The sequence below is a fragment of the Haliotis rufescens genome, unplaced genomic scaffold (genome assembly GCF_023055435.1).
Source record: "Haliotis rufescens isolate VD_foot unplaced genomic scaffold, xgHalRufe1.0.p SCAF_12, whole genome shotgun sequence".
Classification (NCBI taxonomy): domain Eukaryota; kingdom Metazoa; phylum Mollusca; class Gastropoda; order Lepetellida; family Haliotidae; genus Haliotis; species Haliotis rufescens.
In genome coordinates this window covers 13137000-13163691 of record NW_025963802.1, presented here as the reverse complement: position 1 = coordinate 13163691, position 26692 = coordinate 13137000, and the positions used below count along the sequence as shown (strand labels likewise).

The following is a 26692-nucleotide window of genomic DNA, read 5'->3' as shown; positions in this document are numbered from 1 at the left end:
GTTCATGAAGGTGTATTTGGTTTGTTGAGGCCGTTTGTATATTGACAGCCAGTTGAACGTGATACGGGTACAAACGGAAATAGAAATGGAAAAGAACGAGTACCGAGCAGTGATCAAGTTTTTTACTTTAGCGAAAAGTACTCCTCAAGAAATTCATGTCTCCATGTCACAAGTGTATGGGGATAAGTGTCCTAGCTATTCCACTGTTAAACGTTGGGCAGCTATGTTTAAGGTGAGGTGAGGTGAAAATGGGTTAAACGTCGCGTCCAGGAATGTTTAAGGCCGGGAGAACAAGCCTTGATGGTGACGTTAGGACTGGGCGTCCCTCAACTTCCATCAATGAAGATTCAATCAAGGGGATAGAAAAAATTATACTGTCATGCAGATAGACGTACAGTAGAACATTGATATAACGAACTACAAGGGACCAGAGAAATCAGTTCGTTATATCCGTTTGTTCGTTATATCCGTGTTCGTTATATCCGTGTTCTACTGTATTACCATTGCTGACCTTTCAGGGTGGCTTCAGAAAGCGTCTTCCTGACTGGAATTGAAAAGCGTCATTATCGATTTGAGAAGTGTAGTGAAAAGCAAGCAGATCATGTTGAAAAAACAACTACAACACTTTCATAATTGTTGTTTTTGTTTGTTAGGCTTAGAACTTTTGACCAGCCTTTGTATATGTCAAATGTCAGTATCAAACAATCACACTTGGGTACTATAGTACTCACCGGTTGAAAGAGGAATCTCGAAATATCGCGATGATTAATTAACGAAGAGAGACGCATGTGTGTTAATACTTAAATACGAAAACAAGCGATTCCGGGAACAAGGAATAATATTTACAGTCATGATTAAAATTGCAAAGTGTCCATTTTGTTACCGATAAACATCATCATTAAGGTGTGATCACGTGGTTACAATCCGGGGAAGGATCGGCAGTCAGGTGACTGCGAGCGGCTATATTTAGTAGCGTGTGCAGCGTACGTGCATTATCAGCAGGAACTGAAAGAAAAATACGTGCAGTTGTTGTACATGATGAACATGTTGTACTTTCGAGACCCGTGAAGAGCCCGGGGTAGCATAGATCTTCAGCAACCCATGCTTGACGTAAAAGGCGACTATGCTTGTCGTAAGAGGCGACTTACGGGATCGGGTGGTCAGGCTCGCTGACTTGGTTGAAGCATGTAATCGATTCCAAATGCGTGGATCGATGCTCATGATATCAATCACTGGATTGTCTGGTCCAGACTCGATTAATTACAGACCGCCGTCATATAGCTGGAATAATGCTGAGTGCGGCGTAAAACAACCAACAAACCAACCTTAGCGTAGTAAAGGTCTGCCCGAAGAGCGGTTGTTCGGAAGTTCGATCCTCGGCCTCGTCATACCGAGAGACGTTAAAAAATGGTACTTGTTGTTACCCTGCCTGACATTAATAAGGGGCTAAAACAAGGATTGGCTAGCTCTGAGTCAGTATACTGTGTCTGATAGGGGTATCCATGTTAAACTGCCGTATGGTATCTCATTGGGCTGGCACCGTATCATCGACATAAGTAGTACAGGTACTGACTAGTACAAGCAGCCACACACACACACGCACGCTCACACACGTGAACGTTGCTGTATAAATGGGGTTGAACGTCGCGTTCAAGATATTTTCCACTTATAGAAACAATCTTGAACGCGACGTTAAACCCCATTTCACCTCACCTCACAGTTCACTTCTTGTACGTATCATAAGGCTTCAGGGGTTAATAAAATTCGGGTAGTAGGCACCTCTTTTACACACATACTTGAAGTCATTTGACACGTTCCGATTCAAATGGTAGGTAAGCATTACTCGTCATAAATCGATTTCAACCCCCTTCTGGTCGACAAAAGCCCTGGGATGTGATTACGTACTTTAGCAACAGTTAGGGAAAACACTCACGTTTCAATGCCCCATGTTCGGCCGTTAATGGTCATCGTCCAGAAATTGGTCGTCTGCAGCTCTTGTCAGTGTCGTCTGCTGCTGTCACGTGTTCTCGTCGAAGAAGCATCCGTCAAGGTGTGTCAACTGGTTGTAGATGTTGGGGGCACCGTTGGTTGTGGGAGGATTGATGGTGAATATGTATGTCGGTACCTCTTTCCCATTTCTTAGTTTATGGATATATTTTTTTTCGAAACAGCGTCGATGGGGGAAAGAAAACAAAAATGCAATTGGAAAAACGTGTGTGTTTTTAACTGATCTTTTACAAGTAATGTCGGTGATGTGAAAATAAAACGTAATGAAAGAAAACGAGCTGCTTGTGGTGTGTCTTTCATTGAATAGTAGCATGGAAGCTTCTCTTACCATATCGATCGGGTTGTTTTTACTACTGAACAAGGTGAATTTTGTTAAGAGACTCAAAAGGAAATAAAAAAGAATGCTTTTAAATTTTTAATTGTATGCAAAATTTGTTAAATTTGCAGTCGGTGGATTCAAATAAATAAATAAAAAGTAGTATATTTTTTTAGAATCAAGACGCCAGGGATAAACATTTAGATCGAGCCATTTCTAACTGTTTGGATTACGCTGCTGTGATGGCTGCTTAATGCCTTAATTTTGGCAAGGTTTCTTTTACAAGGAATGAAATCCATGTTAATTTCTTTGCAAAACCCCATTCACCATCTTAGAACGTGTGGACGCATTAGCAGTGATGGCTTCTGGGAAGTTCAGGAGAGTATATATACTTTAAAAATTACCTCTGAGAGTAAATGTTCTTCAAACATACAAACCGTATCCTTTAGCTCTAAAAAAACCCACATTCAGATAAATAAAAAAGATGTATCAAGGGATATCTTGATGGTTGTTCCTAGAAACAATGCCGGCTCTGCACATGAGCGGATGTGGTGGTGACGAAGAGACTTCTGGTCACAAAGCACTTTACAAGATTCAAACAAGCACCTGCAAGTGAATCGTAATCTTTAATAATGCAAGCCGCGTCTCAGTGCAAAAAAAGTGCTTCTCGTGTTATTGTATTTCATGGTTGTAAAAGAGGGCATACCATAAGGAAATTGCTTACAGAGGAATTAGCAATAAGACGTGGCCGTTAATGTGATACTGCTGAAAGCGGGGACGTTAACTGAAGTGGATTAATTAAGGATAATGAACTGTTCGTGTATTTCTTTCACAGACCACCTGGGAACTATGAACAGGCTTCTGTATTATTAAAAATGATCAGGCACTTATTCAGGTTAGGGACTGGGCATTGGTTGGGGAAGGGGGTGGGGGGTGGGGGTGGGGTGGGGGTGGAGTTGAGATTTAAGGCGGGGTATCATGAAAAAAATGACACAGTACTGGGTTGTTGTTTTTTTGAATATATATATAATAGAAAATTATGTTTTGTTTGTTTCGTTTGTTTGTTTGTTATTTAACGCCGCACTCAGTAATATCCCAGCTGTAAATAAACGAGTCTGGACCAGACAATCCAGTGATTGACATCATGAGCATCTACGCGCTTGGGATACGATGACATGCATTAACCAAGCGTGCGAGCCTAACCACCCGATCCCGTTAGTCAACTCTTAAGACAAGGCGGGAGTGTCATGCAAAAATTAACATAACCACTGCCACCACTCCATGATAAATGAGCTGCCCCTTTATGTTCTTCTGGATTATTTTTTATTGGTGACGGTGGTAAAAATAATGACAATGAAGGATGGTCTGCATGCCTACTGTCATGCCGAAGTCTGGCGTGGAGGGCACGTGTGTGGGTGGTCTGCATGTTTACTGTCATGCCGAACTCTGGCGTGGAGGGCACGTGTGTGGGTGGTCTGCATGTTTACTGTCATGCCGAACTCTGGCGTAGAGGGCAAGTGTGTGGGTGGTCTGCATGTTTACTGTCATGCCGAAGTCTGGCGTAGAGGGCAAGTGTGTGGGTGGTCTGCATGTTTACTGTCATGCCGAAGTCTGGCGTAGAGGGCAAGTGTGTGGGTGGTCTGCATGTTTACTGTCATGCCGAAGTCTGGCGTAGAGGGCAAGTGTGTGGGTGGTCTGCATGTTTACTGTCATGCCGAAGTCTGGCGTAGAGGGCAAGTGTGTGGGTGGTCTGCATGTTTACTGTCATGCCGAAGTCTGGCGTAGAGGGCAAGTGTGTGGGTGGTCTGCATACTTACTGTCATGCCAAAGTTTGTGTAGAGGGCACGGCACGTGTGACGGTGGTCTAGACGCTTACTGTCAACCCCGGAGTCTGGCGTGGAGGGCATGTGTGTGGGGAGTCTATATGCTTACTGTCATGCCGAAGTCTGGTGTAGAGGGCACGTGTGTGTGTGGTCTGCATGCTTACTGTCACGCCAGGGTCTGAGTTTTGAACGCAATGATATTACAAGCGGTAATGACGTAACTGTAATATTTCTGACGTCATAAAACACGATTCTCTCACAAATTCAGTCATTTGTTTATTGTAGGGAACAAGTGACCCAGTGGTCTAAAGAAACGGAATGTCTTTGTGCAGAGTTGCGTCCCTTAGGCGTACCAGGTCCCGCGTGTCGTTGGTTTCAATCACATGTTCTCCCCGATTATTCCCCTAACAACTGACTGGCCATGATATAACTGAAATACTGTGCAAAGCGGGTTAAACCAAACTCACTCACTCATCCATATATGGACGTGTGACGACAGCTCATTGCCCCCTTTCATCGTGCCTGGATCTGTGGGTTCGAATACCAGCTTGTCCCCGACTATGACCCTTGGTGTGTCTGCAGCATCTACTCCTGGTTTAAAGCATGTTAGGCATTCTCCAATGGCGTGATACAACTGACATGCTGTACGAAGCGGCGTTAACTCCAACTGACATGCTGTACGAAAGGTGGTCGGTCGGGTAGCCTAGTGGTTAAAGCGTTCGCTCGCCACGCCGAAGACCCGGGTTCAATTCCCTCCATGGGTGCAATGTGTGAAGCCCATTTCTGGTGGTCCCCGCCGTGATATTGCTGGAATATTGCTAAAAGCGGCGTAAAACCTCACTCACTCGCTCACTCAACGAAAGAGGCGACTAACGGGATCGGCTGGTCTGGCTCTGGGCTTTGTTTATGCATGTCATCGTATCGTAGTTGCGTAGATTGATGCTCATGATGTAAATCACTATGTTGTCTGGTCCAGACACGATTATATACAGACCGCTGTCATATAGCTGGAACATTGCTGAGTGCGGCGTTAAATGGCAAACAAGCACTCAGACATAGCAACTGTGTAAGTTTCTGGGTCAGTGAAATAATGCTGGGATTGCATGCGGCAAGGTTAGCGCAGACGGTGTGGTGTCGCAGGCGTTAGAGATTAATGAATGACTATATATATCATGTTTCAACATAAAAGGTGTCTCGATAATTGTATTTATTCAGCAAATTATGCTATTTCCATAAATATCCGATGAATGATTTCTTTTGTCTGCAGTCAAGCGTTGTTAATAATAGACGTCAGACTGTGTGCATTTAAAGCCGTAACAAACCGCAACCCTACATAATATACATATAGAAAGAGAGAGATAGGCGTATAGGTAGGACAGAATTTGTTGAGTAATGTCGCGTATTCAAGGGGAGGTTTGCGAAGATTTGGTAGGTATTGATGGTCAGGGAGGCCATGAAAAAAGCACTACATTCGCGAGAGTTCATGGGTAAACGACAGGGGCCATCAAAAACACATTTGGACAAGAAAGCAACGAAAAAAACAGATAATACATTATGACGTGCTGTGCTCAGTTTTGTGTGTTGTAAACTGTATAAGTATTTCAGCTTCCCGAGGCAAGGGAGTTAACTGACTATAAAAGTCCAGTTTCCAGGCTCGATCGTAGCGCCAGCAGTGGCGATTACGAGTTATGTCCCTTTCATGTCCCTCCTATTGACTAATCAGCTTCCATCTCTCATATCACTTGCATTTGCTCCAAACAAAATGGCGGCGCCCCGTCAAGACGATCTCATCGATAATCAAGATCTACATTAAAATAAAAACGGGTCTGACCCCGAAGAAGTGCATCAAATTACCTGAGCACCTTGATAAAAAAACATGAAAAGATTTGCAAAATATCTGTCGACGCCTTGTTGACGGTACACGCCCTTTGCAAATCCTGCAGTTGACCAAAATCTGCACGTTGAAGTCCATATTGTTTACAAGCCAGATGTTCGTAACGCGATTTGATTGGACAATGCATAGACTCGTTACTCCAGCCAAGTAATAACCCCGGAATTCAAGGCAGGTTCGGCATGGGTGGAGCTGGACTTTTATAGTCAGATAACTCACTTGATATCATAATTGTGACGTTTTGTATCTCATGGTCAGTATTGTGACGTGAGTTGTATTTTGTTGTCAGTATCGTGATGTGTTGTATATTGTGGTCAGTATTGTGATACATGTCAATTGAAATCAAAATAGCTTCAAATACTACCATTTGGGGGAATCAAACTCAGATCTGTGAAGCAAACCTGACATCTGCTGAGCTATTCCAGCAGTGAGTAAGTTGGGTTCAACTCTCCTTTGAACAGTATTTCAGTTATATCAATGCATGCAAACTCAATTTTGAGAGGAAAGACCAAACTGATTCAAGATATAGAAATTGCCTCTTTGATGAAAGCAAGGAGCATGGCTGTGTATCGTGGAGGATCAGTGGATTGTAATAACAGAGCATCTTACCCATGTCCAAGAGTGAGTGAATGAGTGTTGGTTCTAAAGACCATTTGAACAGTATTCCAGTTATATCAGGGCATGTCATCTTTATGAGGGAGGAAAGTCCGAAGTGTTGCATGTCTCCGACATTTATTTGGTGAAACATGTGAGCATGGGTATGATGCTGACAAACCAAGAAACATAATCAGGCCAAACTATGATTACAACCCACGATCAAAGGTTTCTGGTGTGTCAAAGGGAAGCAAATTGCAGCATGTTAGACAACTGGGCCACCTGTGCACCCCACCTGTCCAAGATTAATTACCTTTGCTTCACACCACACTCATCCTGGGGTCCTTAAATCCACAGAGCCAAAAAAATACTCAAACGGATATTAAACACAAACACATTTTATTGTGCACCCCCTTTGTTGTTTTATATAATTTCCACCAAACAATGATTGACAAGCAACAATTGGTATAGCTTCAGTTCACTGAGTGACTAGCTTCAAAGAAGCATGAGAGAGAACATCAGTTGTACATACATTTAAAAGGTTAACAGCTGATCAGTGTAACAAACAGGAAGAGACACCAGTCAAGTGTCTGCTAGTAACAGCATATATTAAAGATGTTGTGGCACAAACGTATGCGGGTAACAGTTTTTATTTAAGATATTTTATTTTGTACCACAACGATAGGCCAGTTACAGTAATTATTTCTATTTTTCATTTACCACATTCAAGTTCAGGGTGTAAAAAGACATTTATTACTCTTAACAATCTACCCATCCAAACTCACACTTGGAATTGATGGGAAAAAAGTTTCAAAAATTTGCATTATTAACCATTAGGTTCAATATAAATCAGTAAGTGGCCTTTATTCTCGGTTGGCATTTTAAAATTACCATGGAAATTTCTGGTAAATAATTGTGAAATAAAAACAATATTATTATTGGTGTCCACCACTGCCTTATGCCAAATATGAAAGGATTTTGAACATAGTTTCAAAATGTTGTCCCTTTAATCAGAACATGGTTGCCTGAAAGAATGTTATCCTACTCCAGACTTCTCAATTTCAACAAAGTTCTCTACATTATCATTTGAGCCAGTACCTTACAAAGGCATTGACAATTAGTGAGTGAGTATGGTTTTATGACGCTTTTAGCAATATTCCAGCATTATCACGGCGGGGGACACCAGAAATGGGCTTCACACATTGTACCCATGTCGGGAATCGAACCCGGGTCTTCGGCGTGACGACGAAGGCTTTAGCCACGAGGCTACCCGACCGCCCCGTATTGACAATGAAACGAGTTGATGACAATCAAAGAGTAAAGTGGATCCTGCACCATAAACAAATCAATCATCTAAAGTTTCATTGTTTCCATCATTCTCTAAAGCAATATCTGTATACCGTATTTGTCAAATGCAATTTTACAGCATTATTGACCATACCTAGCCTTTGACATTTTCACAAAGGAACAATTGCAATATTGAGTAATGATCAAATAGAGAAATTAACGAGTCTAGAGAAAACGTCCCAAGTTATTAACAAACATTACCCTATCCGATTTTGCACTTGAAGTGACAAGACCTAATGGAACACAATTGTGTTCATTTCAACAGTGTTTATCCAGCGAAGCTAGTCATACAGAGAAATGAGCAAAGTGGAGCTATTGCTGCAGCCACTACAAATAAGCATTTGACAGCTATATAACATAATTGACAACTGAGGGTAGTGCAATCAGTACCGTTCCTTGTACATAACATACACAAACAGACATACAACAGAAGCATTGTACAGAGACACATTGATATTCATGGATTTCCTCGTCATTCCATCATCAGTTGGCCAGTGATGCTGTACATTTCACACCTCTTAATGGATGTCAGATGGAAATATATACTGTGATATCATAGAACTAATAAATTAGGTCATACCAATATTTGCCTTACAGATATTCATTATCAAGTCGCAAATTGCAAGAGGGGAAATAATTATTTTTTTAAGGTTGACTTATAATTTTGATTTTTTAAAAACAAAATTGCAACAAAAAGGAAACTGAAAAAAGTTTTAGCATGTTTTATAACAAACCCAGCATCTTAAAATTGTTCATCGCCCCTACCTACATACCAAATATCAAATTGCCGGTCCCTATATCTGATGATGAAATAATCAGTTGAATCCAGTAGTCATTAATTTATTTCTTTTGTTAAAATTCATGATTAAGTATCATTTCAATGAATTGAGGTACTGACCACAAAATGGCAGTGTTGAAACATATGGCTTTGTTCCATGTATAAGTTTGTCATTAACTTCTCAATCCCTCAAAACGAGGAAATGCTAAAATGCCCATGTATGCAGGTTACTGATCAGTTTCAAATTAGAAGCTTTTGTTGCTATGGAACCACATAAAAAAACAATACAGATGGGTTTAATAACTCTGTGGAATCTCAAAAATGAACACCTCAATGCCACCACATCAGGTCTTCTTACAAGAGAACAGGCAGAGTATTTATAGTAAGCCATGGGTAACAAGCAGTCACCATTCGACAGGCTGTTTGTAGCTGGCAGGATTCAAAGTAACTGCATCGTAAGTTGACACACACTTCATCATTCAGGCAGTTTTCAACTGTTAACATGGCTGGTGTCACAAACATCATAGTTGCAGACTGAAGTCCAGGGTCCACTTGCACTAAACAATCTTAGCGCTACAATGACTGTCTATGTTTGAGTAGGGGTGGACAATGGTCATAATGCTAATACCTCTTTGTAGGTCAAGGCTAGGGCCCACTTGAGCCAACTCGAGCCAACTCATCTTAGTGCTACGATGATTGTAAGTCAATCTTACAGTAAGGTGACAATTGTAGCACTAAGCATGCTTAGACTTCCTTGTAGGCCAGGGCCAACATTCATACATAAACCCATCTTAGCACTACGATGATCGTAAGTCTGTTTAGAGTGAGGCTGACAATCGTTGTAGCACTAGACCTCTTTGTGGGACAGGACCAGGGCCCAATTGCACAAAACAATCTTAGCACAATGACTGAATTAAAAAGATGGGAATTAGAGCAAGTCTTAGCCCTAAGATCACCATGTCATACAAAGTGATTTTAGTGTCAGTACTGAAATAATTTCAGTGAATAGGAGTTTGATTTGTCTTAGAACTAAGTTCTCTTTGTAGGAGTCCAAGGCTCCAGCGGCTTTATTTTAAATTACGGGAGTCGTAACAGTCATTGCACATGAATTTATTTCCCATGCCCAAGAGACATTTACTAAAATCAGAGATTTGTGGAACGGAGCTTGAAAGCTTTCAAACTTAGCATTATCATGGCAATTTGTGAGTGAGTTTAACACAGCTTTGAGTGAATGAGTATGGTTTTATGCCGCTTTAAGCAATATTCCAGCAATATCACGGCGGGGGAAACCAGAAATGGGCTTCACACATTGTACCCATGTCAGGAATCGAACCCGAATCTTTGGCGTGACAAGCGTACACTTTAACCACTCGGCTACCCGACCGCCCCTTAAACCGCTTTGAACATTATTCCAGTTTTATCACGGTGTGACGGCTTAACGTGAGAAAACAATGTTAGGAATGGGGTTTATTGTGTCCAAAGTGCTAAGATCCAAAGCTATTTTGGTGCTATGAAAGCAGTAACATAAGATAATCGTAGCAGTAAGACGGCTTTGTGCAAATTACCCTGGCTGTTTCACAGCAATCCATCTAGAACAACACAATTTATGGAATATAAGTCCAATTCACTGGAGCTATTAATTACTTGTATTTAATCAACATTTACACTCTTATGGAAGTAAACAAACAAATGATCAGCAAATGTTGAAATATTTGACAAAAATGATATAAATCTTTATCTGAACACAAACACAATGTACGGTAATGCAATTAGGGCAATTTCAGTTTTCTATCACTGGCCTGATGAAAGTAATGTCAGTATTTTGGCATTGTCATAACCACCTATACTAGCGCTAAATATCAAGTTACAAAAACAAAATCTTCATATAAAAATGTTTATTAAAGCAGTAATTGATTCCTTACATCTCTTACGATCTGTAAAAAGAGTGAAAATATTGAAATGCTTGACTCTCAAACAGTTCTTGAAATCACAATACTAACAGCATGAATTTCACAAAGCTTTTTAATGGCACGTCATGTAAGCTATGGCTGTAACCAATTTGGAATGAACGGATGACATACTACCAAGACAGAGAGAAAAGCAAGGAGAGAACATACAGAAGAGAGATAGGAGATTCACCAGCAAGAATTGATCCACAAGACAACACATATAAAACCACTCCTCAGTCTTCGCACACAAGTTCTCTCACAACAGATTTCTGACAACCTAAAAACTGACCGTCTTGCTGAGACTGATCTTGATTGACAGTAATGACAGAATACGTTAGACAATCGTCAGGGGAGGCCATTTGAATGGCATCATGATGTCAGCATATAATGACTAACTCGGAAAGTGTACTTTATTGAGGATAAAGTACAGTCGGGGCCTTTCCTCTGTTAGCGAACATCATAGAATACCTTGGAAAGAACTGGTTCTTGTTTATCAGAATAGATGTAATTTGAACAGCGTCATGACGTCAGCCCATGATGCAACTCAAAAAGGGTATTCATTACAGGATAAAGTTCAATGGGATGTGGGTGTGTTGTGTGTATTGGTTGTAGGATGGCATGGTTTTGTTGAGAGGAGAGAGAAAAGTATTTTAGAAAGACATTACATTGGATGCAACAGGAAGGACAGCCTCCCAAATCAACAAGACACGGCAAGTCCAGATAACTTTGGAAGGAACACAGGCCAAGGCTGACTAGGCTGTAACCCGAGGCCGGTCAACACACATCCAAAGTTGTCAGAAATCTGTCTCGTCACATTTTACAGTTTATATGATCCTGAGTGGCAACCCTTCACATGATCTCCGCGACATGTAATGAAACACAGTGACTTCTTAGCGTCTCATTACTCCTTACGTTAAATCTTGTAGACTTGAGCAGGACTTGTCTGTTTACAAAGCATAATGCCCAACTTATAACAGCACTATCACAAATGATGCAGCGGAATCTCATCACAGTCATACTCTTCCTTCATTGATGGCGAGGACTCTCAAGTATTCCATCAGGTTTATATTTTCTTTCTGAGACAGGTCCACGCATCTCATCACAATCATATATTCCTTCACTGACAGAAAAATCTCAAGCATCTTGTCGCAATTCTTTTCTTTCACTGACGGAGAGGAATATCTTGAGCTTTTCTTCACATATATTCATTCCTTCATAGCCTCGTCTCCAAATGTACAGAAATGTATGGGGGAAAACGGATGTTAGGTGTTTTTTTCCAATCAATTAACATCAGAAGTGTCAGAACATATGGAGAATTTTTTATCAAGTACAGATATACTTCATGATGACCATCTCCTTCACAAAAGATATCCACATGAACAACAGTCAAACACATTTTGTTCAAGAAGCACAGACAATTACGCTGGACTTTCATATCCTTTAACTCGGACTTGAACTAATATTAAAACAAATATCCACAAGATAACATAAAAAGCATCCACATACACAAATTTTCCGTGTTTCAAAATTTGAAATTCATTTGGACAAAGTTCCAACAGAATGCCGACCGTGAGCTCACTATGCATTACACATGTATCATATAAAGGGAGGTAACTCATCCATGGTCACAGTCAGGCAATCACACAATCTCCACATTTCAGTGGGGTACAATAATAACAATGTCCTATGTACAATTTATACAACAGCAGGTGTCTTGCTGGGCCATCATGACTTCTTGGTTTCAGGCTCTGGCTTGACTATTTGAAATGAGATGAGATACTCCGGGTATGCCTGGAAGGAGAAGAGAAGGATTGAGATACAGTTGTGAAATATCTTGTTCGTGGTCATCCATTCAGGTATTTATCTAGATCTGCTCAGAGGCTGATATTCAGCCCCAAGTCTGCAGCCAATGTTAGAACATATCCCCAATCGGTATAAAACATTCCGAGTTCCAACTGTTAATTTAGTTTTACACTAACATGTTGAATGCAATGTTCAAATATCTTCAAAATGTATAAAGTAACAATTTTGAAAAAAAAGGATTGTTTTCTGATTTCCCTGCCAAGGGTACTTAGTTGGCAAACCTTGATAAATCCTGGAGTGAGTTCAAACTTAAAACATTGTACCAAGAAACGTAGTAAAATATTGCATTATTCTTCAACCTTTTCTTATCATCTATTTAATCACTAAAAAATTCATATTATTTCATTTGAAGATTTATATTCGTTTTGACTCCATATCTGTAGGCCACATCTGCAAATCTCCTGGTCCTATCTCAAATCTCCCCATCTCATATCTCCTGGCCTTATCTCCATAGCTCATATCTCTTGGCCTTATCTCCATAGCTCATATCTCTTGGCCCTATCTCCATATCTTGTGGTCCATCTCATATATCATGGTCCTATCTCATATCTCCCCATCTCGTATCTCTAAGCCCCAGCTCATATCTCCAGATCCTAGCTCCACAGCTCATATCTCCCGGTCCTAGCTCTAGCTCCTGGTCCTATCTCACATTTCCTGGTCCTATCTACACAGCTCGTATCTCCTGGCCCTATCTCCACAGCACGTATTTCCTGGCCCAATCTCCATATTTCCTATCTCCCAAATTACATCTCCATAGCTCATATCTCCTTGCCCTATTTCCCATCTCCCCATCTTACATCTCCTGGTCCTATCTCATATCTCCTGGCCCTAGCTCATATCTCCTGGTCCTACCTTCACAGCTCGTATCTCCTGGCCCTATCTCCACAGCTCATATCTCCTGGCCCAATCTCCATATCTCCTATCTCCCAAATTACATCTCCATAGCTCATATCTCCTTGCCCTATTTCCCATCTCCCCATCTTATATCTCCTGGCCCTATCACCATATCTCCAGATGCTTACCTGTTCCCCTCTGTATACCACATACTCTGCGAACGAGAGTCCGCCTGTACTCGGTCGACCTATCACAGAATGGTGGCCTGGGGGGGCATGTGCCATCTTCATCGCACTGAACTGGAGGAAAGACTTGCCTAGCGTCACTCGACATAACAATAACTGCCTGCAACAAAACAATCAAACTTGTGTTATAAAAATAATTCAACTGATCATCTCTGAATATCTTGTAGCACATTGGCAAATATTTAGTTTGTGACAAATTACTCAAAATAAAGAAATAATCCAAGTCACGCGAGGCAAACCAGGAACAGAAAGTGAATAACGATTCATTATCAAATACATCAGTTAAGTCACAAGCTTGATCATCCCATCTTCACAAGGTGTCTTAAAAGACAAGCACCGAGTACTGTCAAACACTTCCCATGGTGGAAATAAGTTTGTGTATTGACTTAGTAATATAGTACTCAACACTTGATAGGGATAACCAGCTATGCCATTCCCCTTAAATATACACAGTTTTGTGTATCAATGGAAAGATAAAAATAACCCCATCAAAAACGGAGTGGAATATTATTATAACACGGAAATATAAATAACTCACTGTACTGTCAAATACCACTGCCACATGAACTATGGATAACATTCACAGGGTGCAGGACAGACTGTGAATGCCAATACATACTTCAAATGTTGCACGAAAATAATGTTGGTCGGGTTGGTTTGTTGTTTTATGCCACACTCAGCAATATTCCAGCTGTAAATAATCGAGCCTGGACCAGACAATTCAGTGATTGACATCATGAGCATCGATCCACGTATTTGGGATGCTTCAACCAAGTCAGCAAGCCTGACCACCCGATCCCATTAGTCGTCTTCTACGACAAGCCTAGTTGCCTTTTACGGCAAGCATGGGTTGCTGAAGACCTATACTACCCCGGATCTTCATGGGTCCACATGAAAATAATGAATGTGTCGCATTTTTTCAGAAAAGTGATAAACAGAAAATTACTATTTACACTGCAGCCAGCAATATTACAGCAGCCTGTAACTGATCAGTTCTAGGCCCAGCAAACCAGTGGTGGATAGCATGAGCAACACTTAATGTCAACAAGGTACAATGAATTGAAATCAGCACAATCACACAGTGCTACCATCCAATCCTATGTCAATTGTTAATCATGTGGTAATTATCACATGCTGATTGATTTTGTTGTTTATATTCACCTTTGTCATCACATAAGAAATGTAAAAGGCGACTATGCTTGTCGTAAGAGGGACGAATGCAATCCCAATTGCGAGGATCGATGCTCATGTCAATCACTGGATTGTCTGGTCCAGACTCGATTATTTACAGACCGCCGTAATATAGTTGGAAAATTGCTGAGTGCGGCGTTAAACAACAAACAAGTATTTGTCACAGAGTGACGAAATATCCCCTGCCTGTACACCATACTACCAAATATGAAGACAATCCAGCGATTAGTTCTTGAGATATTGTGGCAACACCGTTTTCCAACTCCCAAAACAGATTTGCCTGCTGTGACCTTGAAAATGGGGTCAAGGTCACCAAATCTGACAGGTGTATGCGGTGTCTGTATATACACTATAGTTCCAAATATGAAGACAATCCAGCGATTAGTTCTTGAGATATCGCGGCAACACCGTTTTCTAACTCCAAAAGCAGATTTGCCTGCTGTGACCTTGACAATGGGGTCAAGGTCACCAAAACCGACTGGTGTCTGCGGAGTCTGTATATACACCCTAGTTCCAAATATGAAGACAATCCAGTGTTTAGTTCTTGAGATATCGCGGCAACACCGTTTTCCAACTCTTAAAGCAGATTTGTCTGCTGTGACCTTGAAAATGGGATCAAGGTCACCAAAACCGACTGGTGTCTGCGGAGTCTGTATATACACCCTAGTTCCAAATATGAAGACAATCCAGTGTTTAGTTCTTGAGATATCGCGGCAACACCGTTTTCCAACTCCAAAAGCAGATATGCCTGCTGTGACCTTGAAAATGGGGTCAAGGTCATCAAAACCGACTGGTGTCTGCAGAGTCTGTATATACACCATAGTTCCAAATATGAAGACAATCCAGTGTTTAGTTCTTGAGATATCGCGGCAACAAACAGGTGGGACGTACGGACGGTCGTGAATACTATATCCCCCGCTTCGCGCTTTCGCGCGGCGGGGGATAACAAACAAAACTAAAGGAACATGGAAACTATGCAGTTGACAGATACAGTGAGTGAGTGAGTTGGATTTAATGCCACTTTGAACATTATTCCAGTTATATCACGGAGTCTGCTTGATGTGGGAGGAAAGCCTGAAGTGGTGCAGGTCTCAGACGTTTACCTCTTTGGTGAAACTCACGAGTACAAGTATGGTGCTGACAATAGTGGAACATGGACTATCTGTGGACGCATTACTTACCTATTACATATATAACAGGATCTATCTTTATGTACAGGGCACCCAGTGCCGCCACCGATACCATACACATACTGGTTGCTCTTGGAGGAATTTTCAGCAAAATATATCCCTGAAACATACAAACAGTCAAAATACAACCCTGTAACTTGCTTTCGGCTTTTCACATATTCAAATCATTCTGTCACTTCACATAAATATCCACTAAAATTTGTTTTGTAACAATGTTATCTAAATGAAATTGTCATAGAATCATATTTTTATGCTAAGGTCAATTAATGTGTGGAATATTGAAGCATCAGACACAGCCTTGTAAATTCACGCTAGTCTGCTAGCCCGAGACTACTAAATTGTGCTGAGGACAAGATTCTCACTGACTAGTACCATTTGAGGGCCATAACTGTGAACTAGTTCTCAATGCTTCAAATTCGTTACAAATCGGTACTGAAAAGAACTGACAGAACTGACAGAACATTGTAAACATTTGTCTTGTTCCAGTGGGACTAGCTACAAACTGTGAGGGCCAATGTAATTAGGCTTCCACTGGTCCTCTGGACTAGTCCTAAGATAAATGAGTTTGAGGTTGCAGACACGAAACCCATTTATTGCCCATTCTAACCCAGAATCCCCCAGGAGGCTGCTCTTACAACCATTCAAAACAAGCAAGGGATTATGGGAACCAATACTGCAGCGGAATCCATTCAAATGCACATACAAATCTAAAACTAAATAAATGAACTTCTGTTCCAATGACATCAGATAACCAAACATACTTCATAGGCACCTGAAGTGAGATGAAATTGGGTTTAAAGTGGCGTCCAAGATAATTGCACTTATATAGCGACGTGCATGCACGTGTGTGTATGTGTGTGTGGCTGCTTGTACTAGTCCGGACTGATGCCGATTTATAGTGCTAGCTCACTGAAATACCACACCGCAGTTTAACATGGATACCCCACTCAGACACAGTATACTGACTACGAGCCGACCAGTCCTTGTTTTAGCCCCTTAATGCCGAGCGCCAGACAGGGTAACAACAAGTACCATCTTTTAACATCTTTTGGTATGACACAGCCGGGGATCGAACCCCGGACCTTCCACTCTCCCGGCAGACTCTCTACCACTAGACCACGGAGGCGGTCTCAAAGGCACCTGAAGAAATTATCCATAGAAATCCATAAATAAAAGAAACTTCCATTCCAATGACATGAACTTACCAGCACCAAACATGCCCCCGATGTAAGCATGTCGTTCATCGAAACCCTTGTGCACAATGGAGTTTGTGAAAGGTGAGCCATGAAACAGCAGCCTCTCATTGGGGTGTCCGTGGTTCTCTTCCCCGACCTCCTTGCGACGATGACAGTACCTCTCCCACAGTCGCTTGTTCCGAACTTTTTGGATCTAGGAAGTCAAGCAAATTTCATTAATTCTGATTAAAAGAATATCAAAATCCATCCAATAAACACTTTATAGTTATCTACAAAGGTCCAATGATGTAAAACAAATGTTAATCTAAATCCAGTTGTTTTTCTCAGGCCTACATATTCCATCCCATCTTCCTGAGACAAGGGTGTTAAAGTCCAGTTTCCATCCTTGCTGAACTGGGCTGGGATTGCCAGGCTTGATTTTAGGGCCAGCATTGGTGATTACGAGGTATGTCCCTACAATGTCACTCCTATAGACCAATCAGATTCCATCTCTCATATCATTTGTATTTGCTTCAAACAAAATGGCAGTGCCCAGTCAAGACGATCTCATCAAAAATTAAAAAAACCTGCGAAGTGCACCAAATCACATGAGCACCTTTATTAAAACCATAAACAGATTTGGAAAATATCTCAATGCCAAGTTGGCTGTACACACGCTTTGCAAATCCTGAAGTCGACCAAAATCAGCATATTGAAATCAATGTTGTGTACAAACCAGTTGTTACACGATTTTTATTGGACTATGCAAAGACTTGTCAGTACAGCCAGAATGTAACTCCAGAATTCCAGCCTAAATCGGCAAGGGTGGAAACTGGACTGATATAGTCAGAAGATGATTCGATCAGGTCTTTAAAGTGAACTTCTACTACACAAAGAAGTTAATAAACATGTTTGTGGTAGGCAAAAGCTGATATGTTTGATTCCCATATACCCCACAAAGTCTTGCATGACAGTATTAGGTATGCTTCCCCCAGAAAGCATGTGTGTACAAAGGATCCCAATAAACAGTGGTGGCACATGTTGGTTAATAGTTTTGGTTGCCAGGATGAACTTAACTTACAAATTAACAGTCCTAAGACCATCTGTCAGGAGGTACAAGTCTATTATTTAATAATGTGATAAAATTACCTTCAGAATATTATATTTATTAAAGATGCCTCCAACGCTGTCCTTATGGTCTCGAATAGTGCTCTGCATCTGACAAGAAAGTTGACAGGGATAAGTAACACGACATGTTTAAACAAGACAAAATCAGCAATTGATGTGCCAACTACCACAAGTCGTAGTTAATCAACTTAATGTCAACAAATGTTATAGGACTGCGACTCACTCCTCTGGGAGTTTTATATACATTTTATATATACTACTCAAAAGAAGTTACAGAACACCTGATATCTTTACATAACTATAGTTAATTTGTCACGGCTGGTGGGTATTACAACACACAGCATTCAAATATTATGGGTGATCTTTAACTTGTTTTGAGTAGTATACATTGGCTACAACAGTCTATTCTCAGTACATAAACATTTGTAACTTCCATAATTCAGGTCAGTATTGAGGGCCATGGTAACAAATACCTCACAATACAGAAGACAAGAACAGCCTACCAATGCCACGAGTTAAAATCCCATACGAGACTACCAGTGATTGACATCATGAACATTGATCTACGCTATTAGGATACAATGACATGCATCAACCAAGTCAGCAAGCCTGACCACCTGAACCCGTTAGTCAACTCTTACAACAAGCATAGTCATCTTTTACTGCAAGCATGGGTTGCTGAAGACCCCGTATCTTCACGGGTCAGCATCCAAAACTAGCCAGCAAGTGATGTATCTATTAAAGTGAACTTACCTGTTCCTCCACAGAGATGTACTCTGGGTCATCAGGTGTAAGGTCAATGAGGACCGTCCCAGAGCTGGACACACCCGAAACAACAGCCGCACCTGCAGAACAACAGAACCATGCTGTATACCATGGTGGGAAAAACTCTCTACCCCTCCTAATATACACCTTGTATACATCCTGCAGAACAACACAATCATGCTGTATACCATGGTGGGATATAACTCTCTACCCCTCCTAATATACACCTTGTATACATCCTGTAGAACAACAGAACCATGCTGTATACCATGGTGGGATATAACTCTCTACCCCTCCTAATACACACAGTGTATACATCCTGTAGAACAACACAACCATGCTGTATACAATGGTGGGATATAACTCTCTACCCCTCCTAATATACACCTTGTATACATCCTGTAGAACACAACCATGCTGTTAACCATGGTGGGATATAACTCTCTACCCCTCCTAATATACACCTTGTATACATCCTGTAGAACAACAGAACCATGCTGTATACCATGGTGGGATATAACTCTCTACCCCTCCTAATACACACAGTGTATACATCCTGTAGAACAACACAACCATGCTGTATACAATGGTGGGATATAACTCTCTACCCCTCCTAATATACACCTTGTATACATCCTGTAGAACACAACCATGCTGTTAACCATGGTGGGATATAACTCTCTACCCCTCCTAATATACACCTTGTATACATCCTGTAGAACACAACCATGCTGTTAACCATGGTGGGATATAACTCTCTATCCCTCCTAATATACACCTTGTATACATCCTGTAGAACACAACCATGCTGTTAACCATGGTGGGATATAACTCTCTACCCCTCCTAATATACACCTTGTATACATCCTGTAGAACAGAACCATGCTGTATACCATGGTGGGATATAACTCTCTACCCCTCCTAATATACACCTTGTAGAACAGAACCATGCTGTATACCATGGTGGGATATAACTCTCTACCCCTCCTAATATACACCTTGTATACATCCTGCAGAACAACACAACCATTCTGTATACCATGGTGGGATATAACTCTCTACCCCTCCTAATATACACCTTGTATACATCCTGGAGAACAACAGAACCATGCTGTATACCATGATGGGATGTAACTCTCTACCCCTCCTAATATACACCTTGTATACATCCTGCAGAACAACACAACCATTCTGTATACCATGGTGGGATATAACTCTCTACCCCTCCTAATATACACCTTGTATACATCCTGTAGAACAACAGAACCATGCTGTATACCATGGTGGGATATAACTCTCTACCCCTCCTAATATACACCTTGTATACATCCTGCAGAACTGCAGAACAACAGAACCATACTGTATACCATGGTGGGATATAACTCTCTACCCTTCCTAATATACACCTTGTATACATCCTGTAGAACAGAACCATGCTGTATACCATGGTGGGATATAACTCTCTACCCCTCCTAATATACACCTTGTATACATCCTGCAGAACAACACAACCATTCTGTATACCATGGTGGGATATAACTCTCTATCCCTCCTAATATACACCTTGTATACATCCTGTAGAACTGCAGAACAACAGAACCATACTGTATACCATGGTGGGATATAACTCTCTACCCCTCCTAATATACACCTTGTATACATCCTGCAGAACAACAGAACCATGCTGTATACCATGGTGGGATATAACTCTCTACCCCTCCTAATACACACAGTGTATACATCCTGTAGAACAACAGAACCATGCTGTATACCATGGTGGGATATAACTCTCTACCCCTCCTAATATACACCTTGTATACATCCTGCAGAACTGCAGAACAACAGAACCATACTGTATACCATGGTGGGATATAACTCTCTACCCTTCCTAATATACACCTTGTATACATCCTGTAGAACAGAACCATGCTGTATACCATGGTGGGATATAACTCTCTACCCCTCCTAATATACACCTTGTAGAACAGAACCATGCTGTATACCATGGTGGGATATAACTCTCTACCCTTCCTAATATACACCTTGTATACATCCTGTAGAACAGAACCATGCTGTATACCATGGTGGGATATAACTCTCTACCCCTCCTAATATACACCTTGTAGAACAGAACCATGCTGTATACCATGGTGGGATATAACTCTCTACCCCTCCTAATATACACCTTGTATACATCCTGTAGAACAGAACCATGCTGTATACCATGATGGGATATAACTCTCTACCCCTCCTAATATACACCTTGTATACATCCTGTAGAACAACAGAACCATGCTGTATACCATGGTGGGATATAACTCTCTACCCCTCCTAATATACACCTTGTATACATCCTGCAGAACTGCAGAACAACACAACCATACTGTATACCATGGTGGGATATAACTCTCTACCCTTCCTAATATACACCTTGTATACATCCTGGAGAACAGAACCATGCTGTATACCATGGTGGGATATAACTCTCTACCCCTCCTAATATACACCTTGTATACATCCTGTAGAACAGAACCATGCTGTATACCATGGTGGGATATAACTCTCTACCCTTCCTAATATACACCTTGTATACATCCTGTAGAACAGAACCATGCTGTATACCATGGTGGGATATAACTCTCTATCCCTCCTAATATACACCTTGTATACATCCTGTAGAACAGAACCATGCTGTATACCATGGTGGGATATAACTCTCTACCCCTCCTAATATACACCTTGTATACATCCTGCAGAACAGAACCATGCTGTATACCATGGTGGGATATAACTGTCACATCTACACCTTATAGTGAATGTGGTCAATCACTGACCACATCAAGACACGTCTTTATCAACTATATCCATGTAGTGAGTTCCACAAAAAATTGGGGCACAAAATTACCAGTGGGGATTCTGAATTTTTATTCCATTTTTCTCAATTCATCAATTGTTTCTTGGTCTGCAGTGTCTTGCTCCCTTGTCTATGTTGAACTGTACAAGCCTCACCGCATAACACAATACTCGGTGCACTAGTACATACCTTTTGTAGAGATGAGCTTCTCCACGCCTTTAAGTATTTTGTGCCTGTGACCATAAGCATTAATGCCAATGTCTTTCAACTCTTCGTGTCCCATTTCAACCAAAATGTCCATTGTAATTTGTTCCTTTTCAAAAATATCTCTGAGCTGCTCAAGCCCGATTGATCCAAGGAATGCCATGACACTAACAGCTTCAATGCTTCTCTCGCCTTCTCCGATAGACCTCTCCATGTTACATCCATCACCGACCTGCGGACTCCCTCCCACGGCACCAACAAACCCATCCGAGCTGCTGTTGAGAAGACTGCTGAAAGAAAGACAACAGTCCTTTTAGACTCGCTTTGGTGGTGAACATGAACAGTTGTTGATTAGTTGATGTAAAGAACATCAATTATTATGAAAAGATATCAACAAGGAGTAAACGTTTGGCATCGAAATATTGAAAGAGCTGAAACTAAAATTAAACCATCAGTAACATGAACTGGTTTTCTGTAATGACTATGTTAATCCCTTATACTTTGTTTGTTTGTTTGTTTGTTGTTTAACGCCGCACTCAGCATTATTCCAGCTATATGACTTCAGACTGTAAACAATTGAATCTGGACCAGACAATCCAGTGATTGACACCATGAGCATCGTTCCCCGCAATTGGGACACAATGACATGCATCAACCTTGTCAGTTAGCCTGACCACCCGATCCCATAAGTCACATCTTACAACAAGCATAGTCACCTTTTACAGCAAGCATGGGTTGCTGAAGACCTATTCTACCCCGTATCTTCACGGGTCTAATCCCTTATACAGTTTAGTAGATCTCTCTTGTAGAGTTTAGAGAAACGCTCTTGTTCAGTTTGGCGAGGGCGAGGGCGAGGGCGAGGGCAGGGGCAGGGGTGGGGGCGGGGGCGGGGGCGGGGGCTGGCGGGATTGGCCTGGCTTACGTGCGGGCGAGTGAGTGAGTGTGGTTTCACATCGCTTTTAGTTATATTCCAGCAATATCACGGCGGGAAATGGGCTTCACACATTGTACCCATGTCAAGAGTCGAACATGACACGATGAGCGAATGTTTTATCCACTAGGCTACCTGGACCCGGGATTATTATCACGACACTTACGTGCTGGACCATTACATGGTGTAGAACACATCAAGACACTTACTTGCTAGATGAAGAACTGCTACTGGTGAGGTTGCCGCCACTGCCGCTGCCTCCCCCGGCCTGCGCCTTGGGGACACTGGGGGGCATCTGCACTGGTGGCATGGCATCCTGGAGGAGTGCTCGCACATCATCCGCCTGGAACAAAAATATTTGAATTTCCTTTACTTATTTGAAATCAACAAAAGTCAAGATTGAGATTTGTTTGCATTGCTTGTTTGTTTGTTGTTTAACGCCACACTCAGCAATATACCAGCTATATGACGGTAGCGTGAAAATATTCATGTCTGAACCAGACAATCAAGTGGCTGATATTTTCAGCAACGATCCACATCATCTTCAGAACATGCTTCCTTTTTAGGGTTGTTTTTTAGTCAGCTTACCGTTGCAAGATCCAGAGGTGACTGGCCCTCCTGGTTCTTCATAGTGGGATCCGCTCCATGGGCAAGCTGGAATGTGACAGGTTAACTTGTCAAGACCATAAGTCATATTCCATAAAAATTAGAACTACTTATTCCAACATGTATTAAATTAATGCACATACAGATAATACTAAGTACATAACACCTAAATAACCATAGCAATAGTGTCAACTGCATCACAAAACATTATAAAACAACATTATTCACACACTTCAACCTGTGGACAAGCAATAAGGAAGGGGAAGTAACTGTAAATCTAACAATAGAAATTATCTCCCCTTGGTCCATTTTCCACCACGCACCAAGGGTACAGGTTCTCTCCTACACCAAATCAGAATCAGTTGTTCAGCCAGCCGCTTTTATAAATCTGGCAGCTGCAAGATTTTTTGTATTTTAAAATAAAGCAGGGGACATTTGATGTGGAATTGGGGTTGGTATGTGTACCTCCCTATACTAGGAAAAGGCTAAGCTAGCTCAAATTTGTGTTATTATTGCAGCAGTAAGGTCAGGCTGTGCATACAAGTACATCTAATGGCTGTTGAATGCCAAGTTATCTTAAACAGAATATAACGTCCCCATGGAAGTCTATGGGAAAACATTTTGTTTCATGTTACCAACATGGGGAATATAATTTTTATCTGACAATAAGACTGTATGCAGAGAGACAAACGAAACCTACCAGAAGGGAACAGAGCTGTGTCCTTCCTTTCTGAGCTGCTTCGTGGAGAGGTGTAAAACCCCATCTGTCTTGAGCATTAACACAGGTGTTGAATTTGATTAGTAGAGCAGCTATTTCTACATGCTGAAACAAAGACAAACAGGTCAACATTAATACACCATGCACAGGGGAGCTGGAGATACAGGTCTGCAAGTTTTCCATCCAATAAACCAGTTTAAATTATTTGAGTTTCAGTTAACAAATAACAGCTCATGTGGTTCATAAATAACAGCACATCCATCATAGATGAAACAGAGTAAAAGAAAACCAGTTAAAGGCTTGGATAGAATATCTAATGGGATGTTCACACATAAGTTGTGTGGGGCTGGGAAGGTGAGTAATGAATATCTTAAAGGTAAGGAAAATTTTTAACAGTTGCCATTAAAATGCAGCAAATTTCACTCCATGTTATTACCCTGGTCAATGGAGGAGTGGATTTTCATTCTCGGCTCCCTTTGTTTGGTTTTGTTTACCACAAATACAACCATAACAAAAATGAAACATGATAGTCTAAAATTGAAAACAGATGATTATGAGTGTTTCCTTCAGATCAGAACAATACTCTTCAAGGGTATTAAAATTTTCATATTGGGGAGTCTTAAAATGCCAAGGCAGAGATAAAAACTTTCAATGCTCAGAACCATGACTAAATTTTCTTCTTGGGAAGCCTTATGAAAACAAGAGTTGACAACTTACCCCATAAGAAGAGGCATTGTGGAGGGGTATGAGTCCACCTTTGTCCTGGGCGTTCACGTCAGCTCCATTCTCCAGTAGGAACTCTGCTACTTCCACATTGTTGTAACCAGCTGGAAAAGATTGTAGTGTTAGCAGGTTGTAGTGTTGGCAGGTTGTAGTGTTGGCAGGCTGTAGTGTTGGCAGGTTGTAGTGTTGGCAGGTTGTTGTGTTGGCAGGTTGTAGTGTTAGCCGATTGTAGTGTTTGCAGGTTGTAGTGTTAGCCGATTGTAGTGTTTGCAGGTTGTAGTGTTAGCCGATTGTAGTGTTGGCAGGTTGTAGTGTTGGCAGGTTGTAGGGTTAGCAGGTTGTAGTGTTGGCAGGTTGTAGTGTTGGCAGGTTGTAGTGTTAGCCGATTGTAGTGTTTGCAGGTTGTAGTGTTAGCCGATTGTAGTGTTGGCAGGTTGTAGTGTTGGCAGGTTGTAGTGTTAGCCGATTGTAGTGTTGGCAGGTTGTAGTGTTGGCTGGTTGTAGTGTTGGCTGGTTGTAGGGTTAGCAGGTTGTAGTGTTGGCACTTTGTAGTGCAGGTTGTAGTGTTTGCTGGTTGTGAGGTTAGCTGTTGTTTGTAGTGTTGGCACATTGTAGTGTGGATTGTAGTGTTGGCTGGTTGTAGGGTTAGCAGATTGCAGTGTTGGCAGGATGTTGTGTTATCAGTTTGTAGTGTTGGCAGGTTGTAGGGTTAGCAGTTTGTAGTGTTGGCAGGATGTTGTGTTATCAGTTTGTAGTGTTGGCAGGTTGTAGGGTTAGCAGTTTGTAGTGTTGGCAGGATGTTGTGTTATCAGTTTGTAGTGTTGGCACATTGTAATGTAGATTGTAGCGTTGTCTGATTGTAGTGTTGGCAGGTTTGTAGTGTGAACAGATTATAGTGTTGGCAAGATCCCTATTCGTCAGAAATAAGAATTGATGATTAAATCACAAAAGTTAAGCCCTACTCATGTTAGCAATACAACAAAGTCGATGAGTAATCATACCTGCGAGATGTAGGGGTGTAGAATTTCTGCCCTGTGTGTCCCGACAGTTGATGTTTTCCTGGGATGCAAGTTTCTGTACTCTGGCAAGGTTCCCTTTCTTAGCAGCTTCCAGCAATGCAGCATCACCTGAACAAAGTAACACATTGTGTTCTCACATCATCTTTTGTCTATGGTATTGTAGGTATCTTGTTATCACATAGTAACCTCACATATCATGATTTGTACGCCTCTGAGCCATCGGGTGATGAAAGGGTGTTCCATCTTGCATGTCATGACTTCAGTTGCCTGCATGCTGCACATGGCCTTTCTCTCGACAACGTTCATAGAATTCATGCTATATCACGACTGCAGTATTGTTTCACTACAAGGTATCTAATGGGTTTTTTTTCATTCTGGTATCTGTTGCATTTCATAAGTTAGTTCACTGCTGCTCGGTTTTGGTTGAAATGAATACCAAACCACTCAGTATGAAAGTAAGACAGTACTATAAGACTTATTGTGAGGAAAACTCCAAATGGCATTACATACAGAGGAGTCACGCTATGACAAACTACTGAAG

The 26692-nt window shown here is 41.3% G+C and overlaps 1 protein-coding gene across 2 annotated transcripts in view; it reads right to left on the bottom strand.

Moving 5' to 3' along the window:
- Positions 1–7013: 7013 nt before the first annotated feature.
- The window catches only part of LOC124142023 (poly [ADP-ribose] polymerase tankyrase-1-like), a 43937-nt gene continuing 24258 nt past the window's right edge, over positions 7014–26692 (bottom strand). For both annotated transcript variants that reach the window (XM_048393370.1, XM_048393371.1), the window contains exons 16-27: positions 26134–26259; positions 25127–25236; positions 24392–24514; positions 23674–23739; positions 23295–23428; positions 22140–22444; positions 19085–19176; positions 18353–18421; positions 17234–17417; positions 16020–16128; positions 13591–13747; positions 7014–12496 (exon numbers count right to left, since the gene is read on the bottom strand). In XM_048393370.1, coding sequence (XP_048249327.1) covers positions 12431–12496; positions 13591–13747; positions 16020–16128; positions 17234–17417; positions 18353–18421; positions 19085–19176; positions 22140–22444; positions 23295–23428; positions 23674–23739; positions 24392–24514; positions 25127–25236; positions 26134–26259 — 1541 coding nt within the window. In that variant the 3' untranslated portion in view covers positions 7014–12430. The remainder of the gene's footprint in view (positions 12497–13590; positions 13748–16019; positions 16129–17233; positions 17418–18352; positions 18422–19084; positions 19177–22139; positions 22445–23294; positions 23429–23673; positions 23740–24391; positions 24515–25126; positions 25237–26133; positions 26260–26692) is intronic.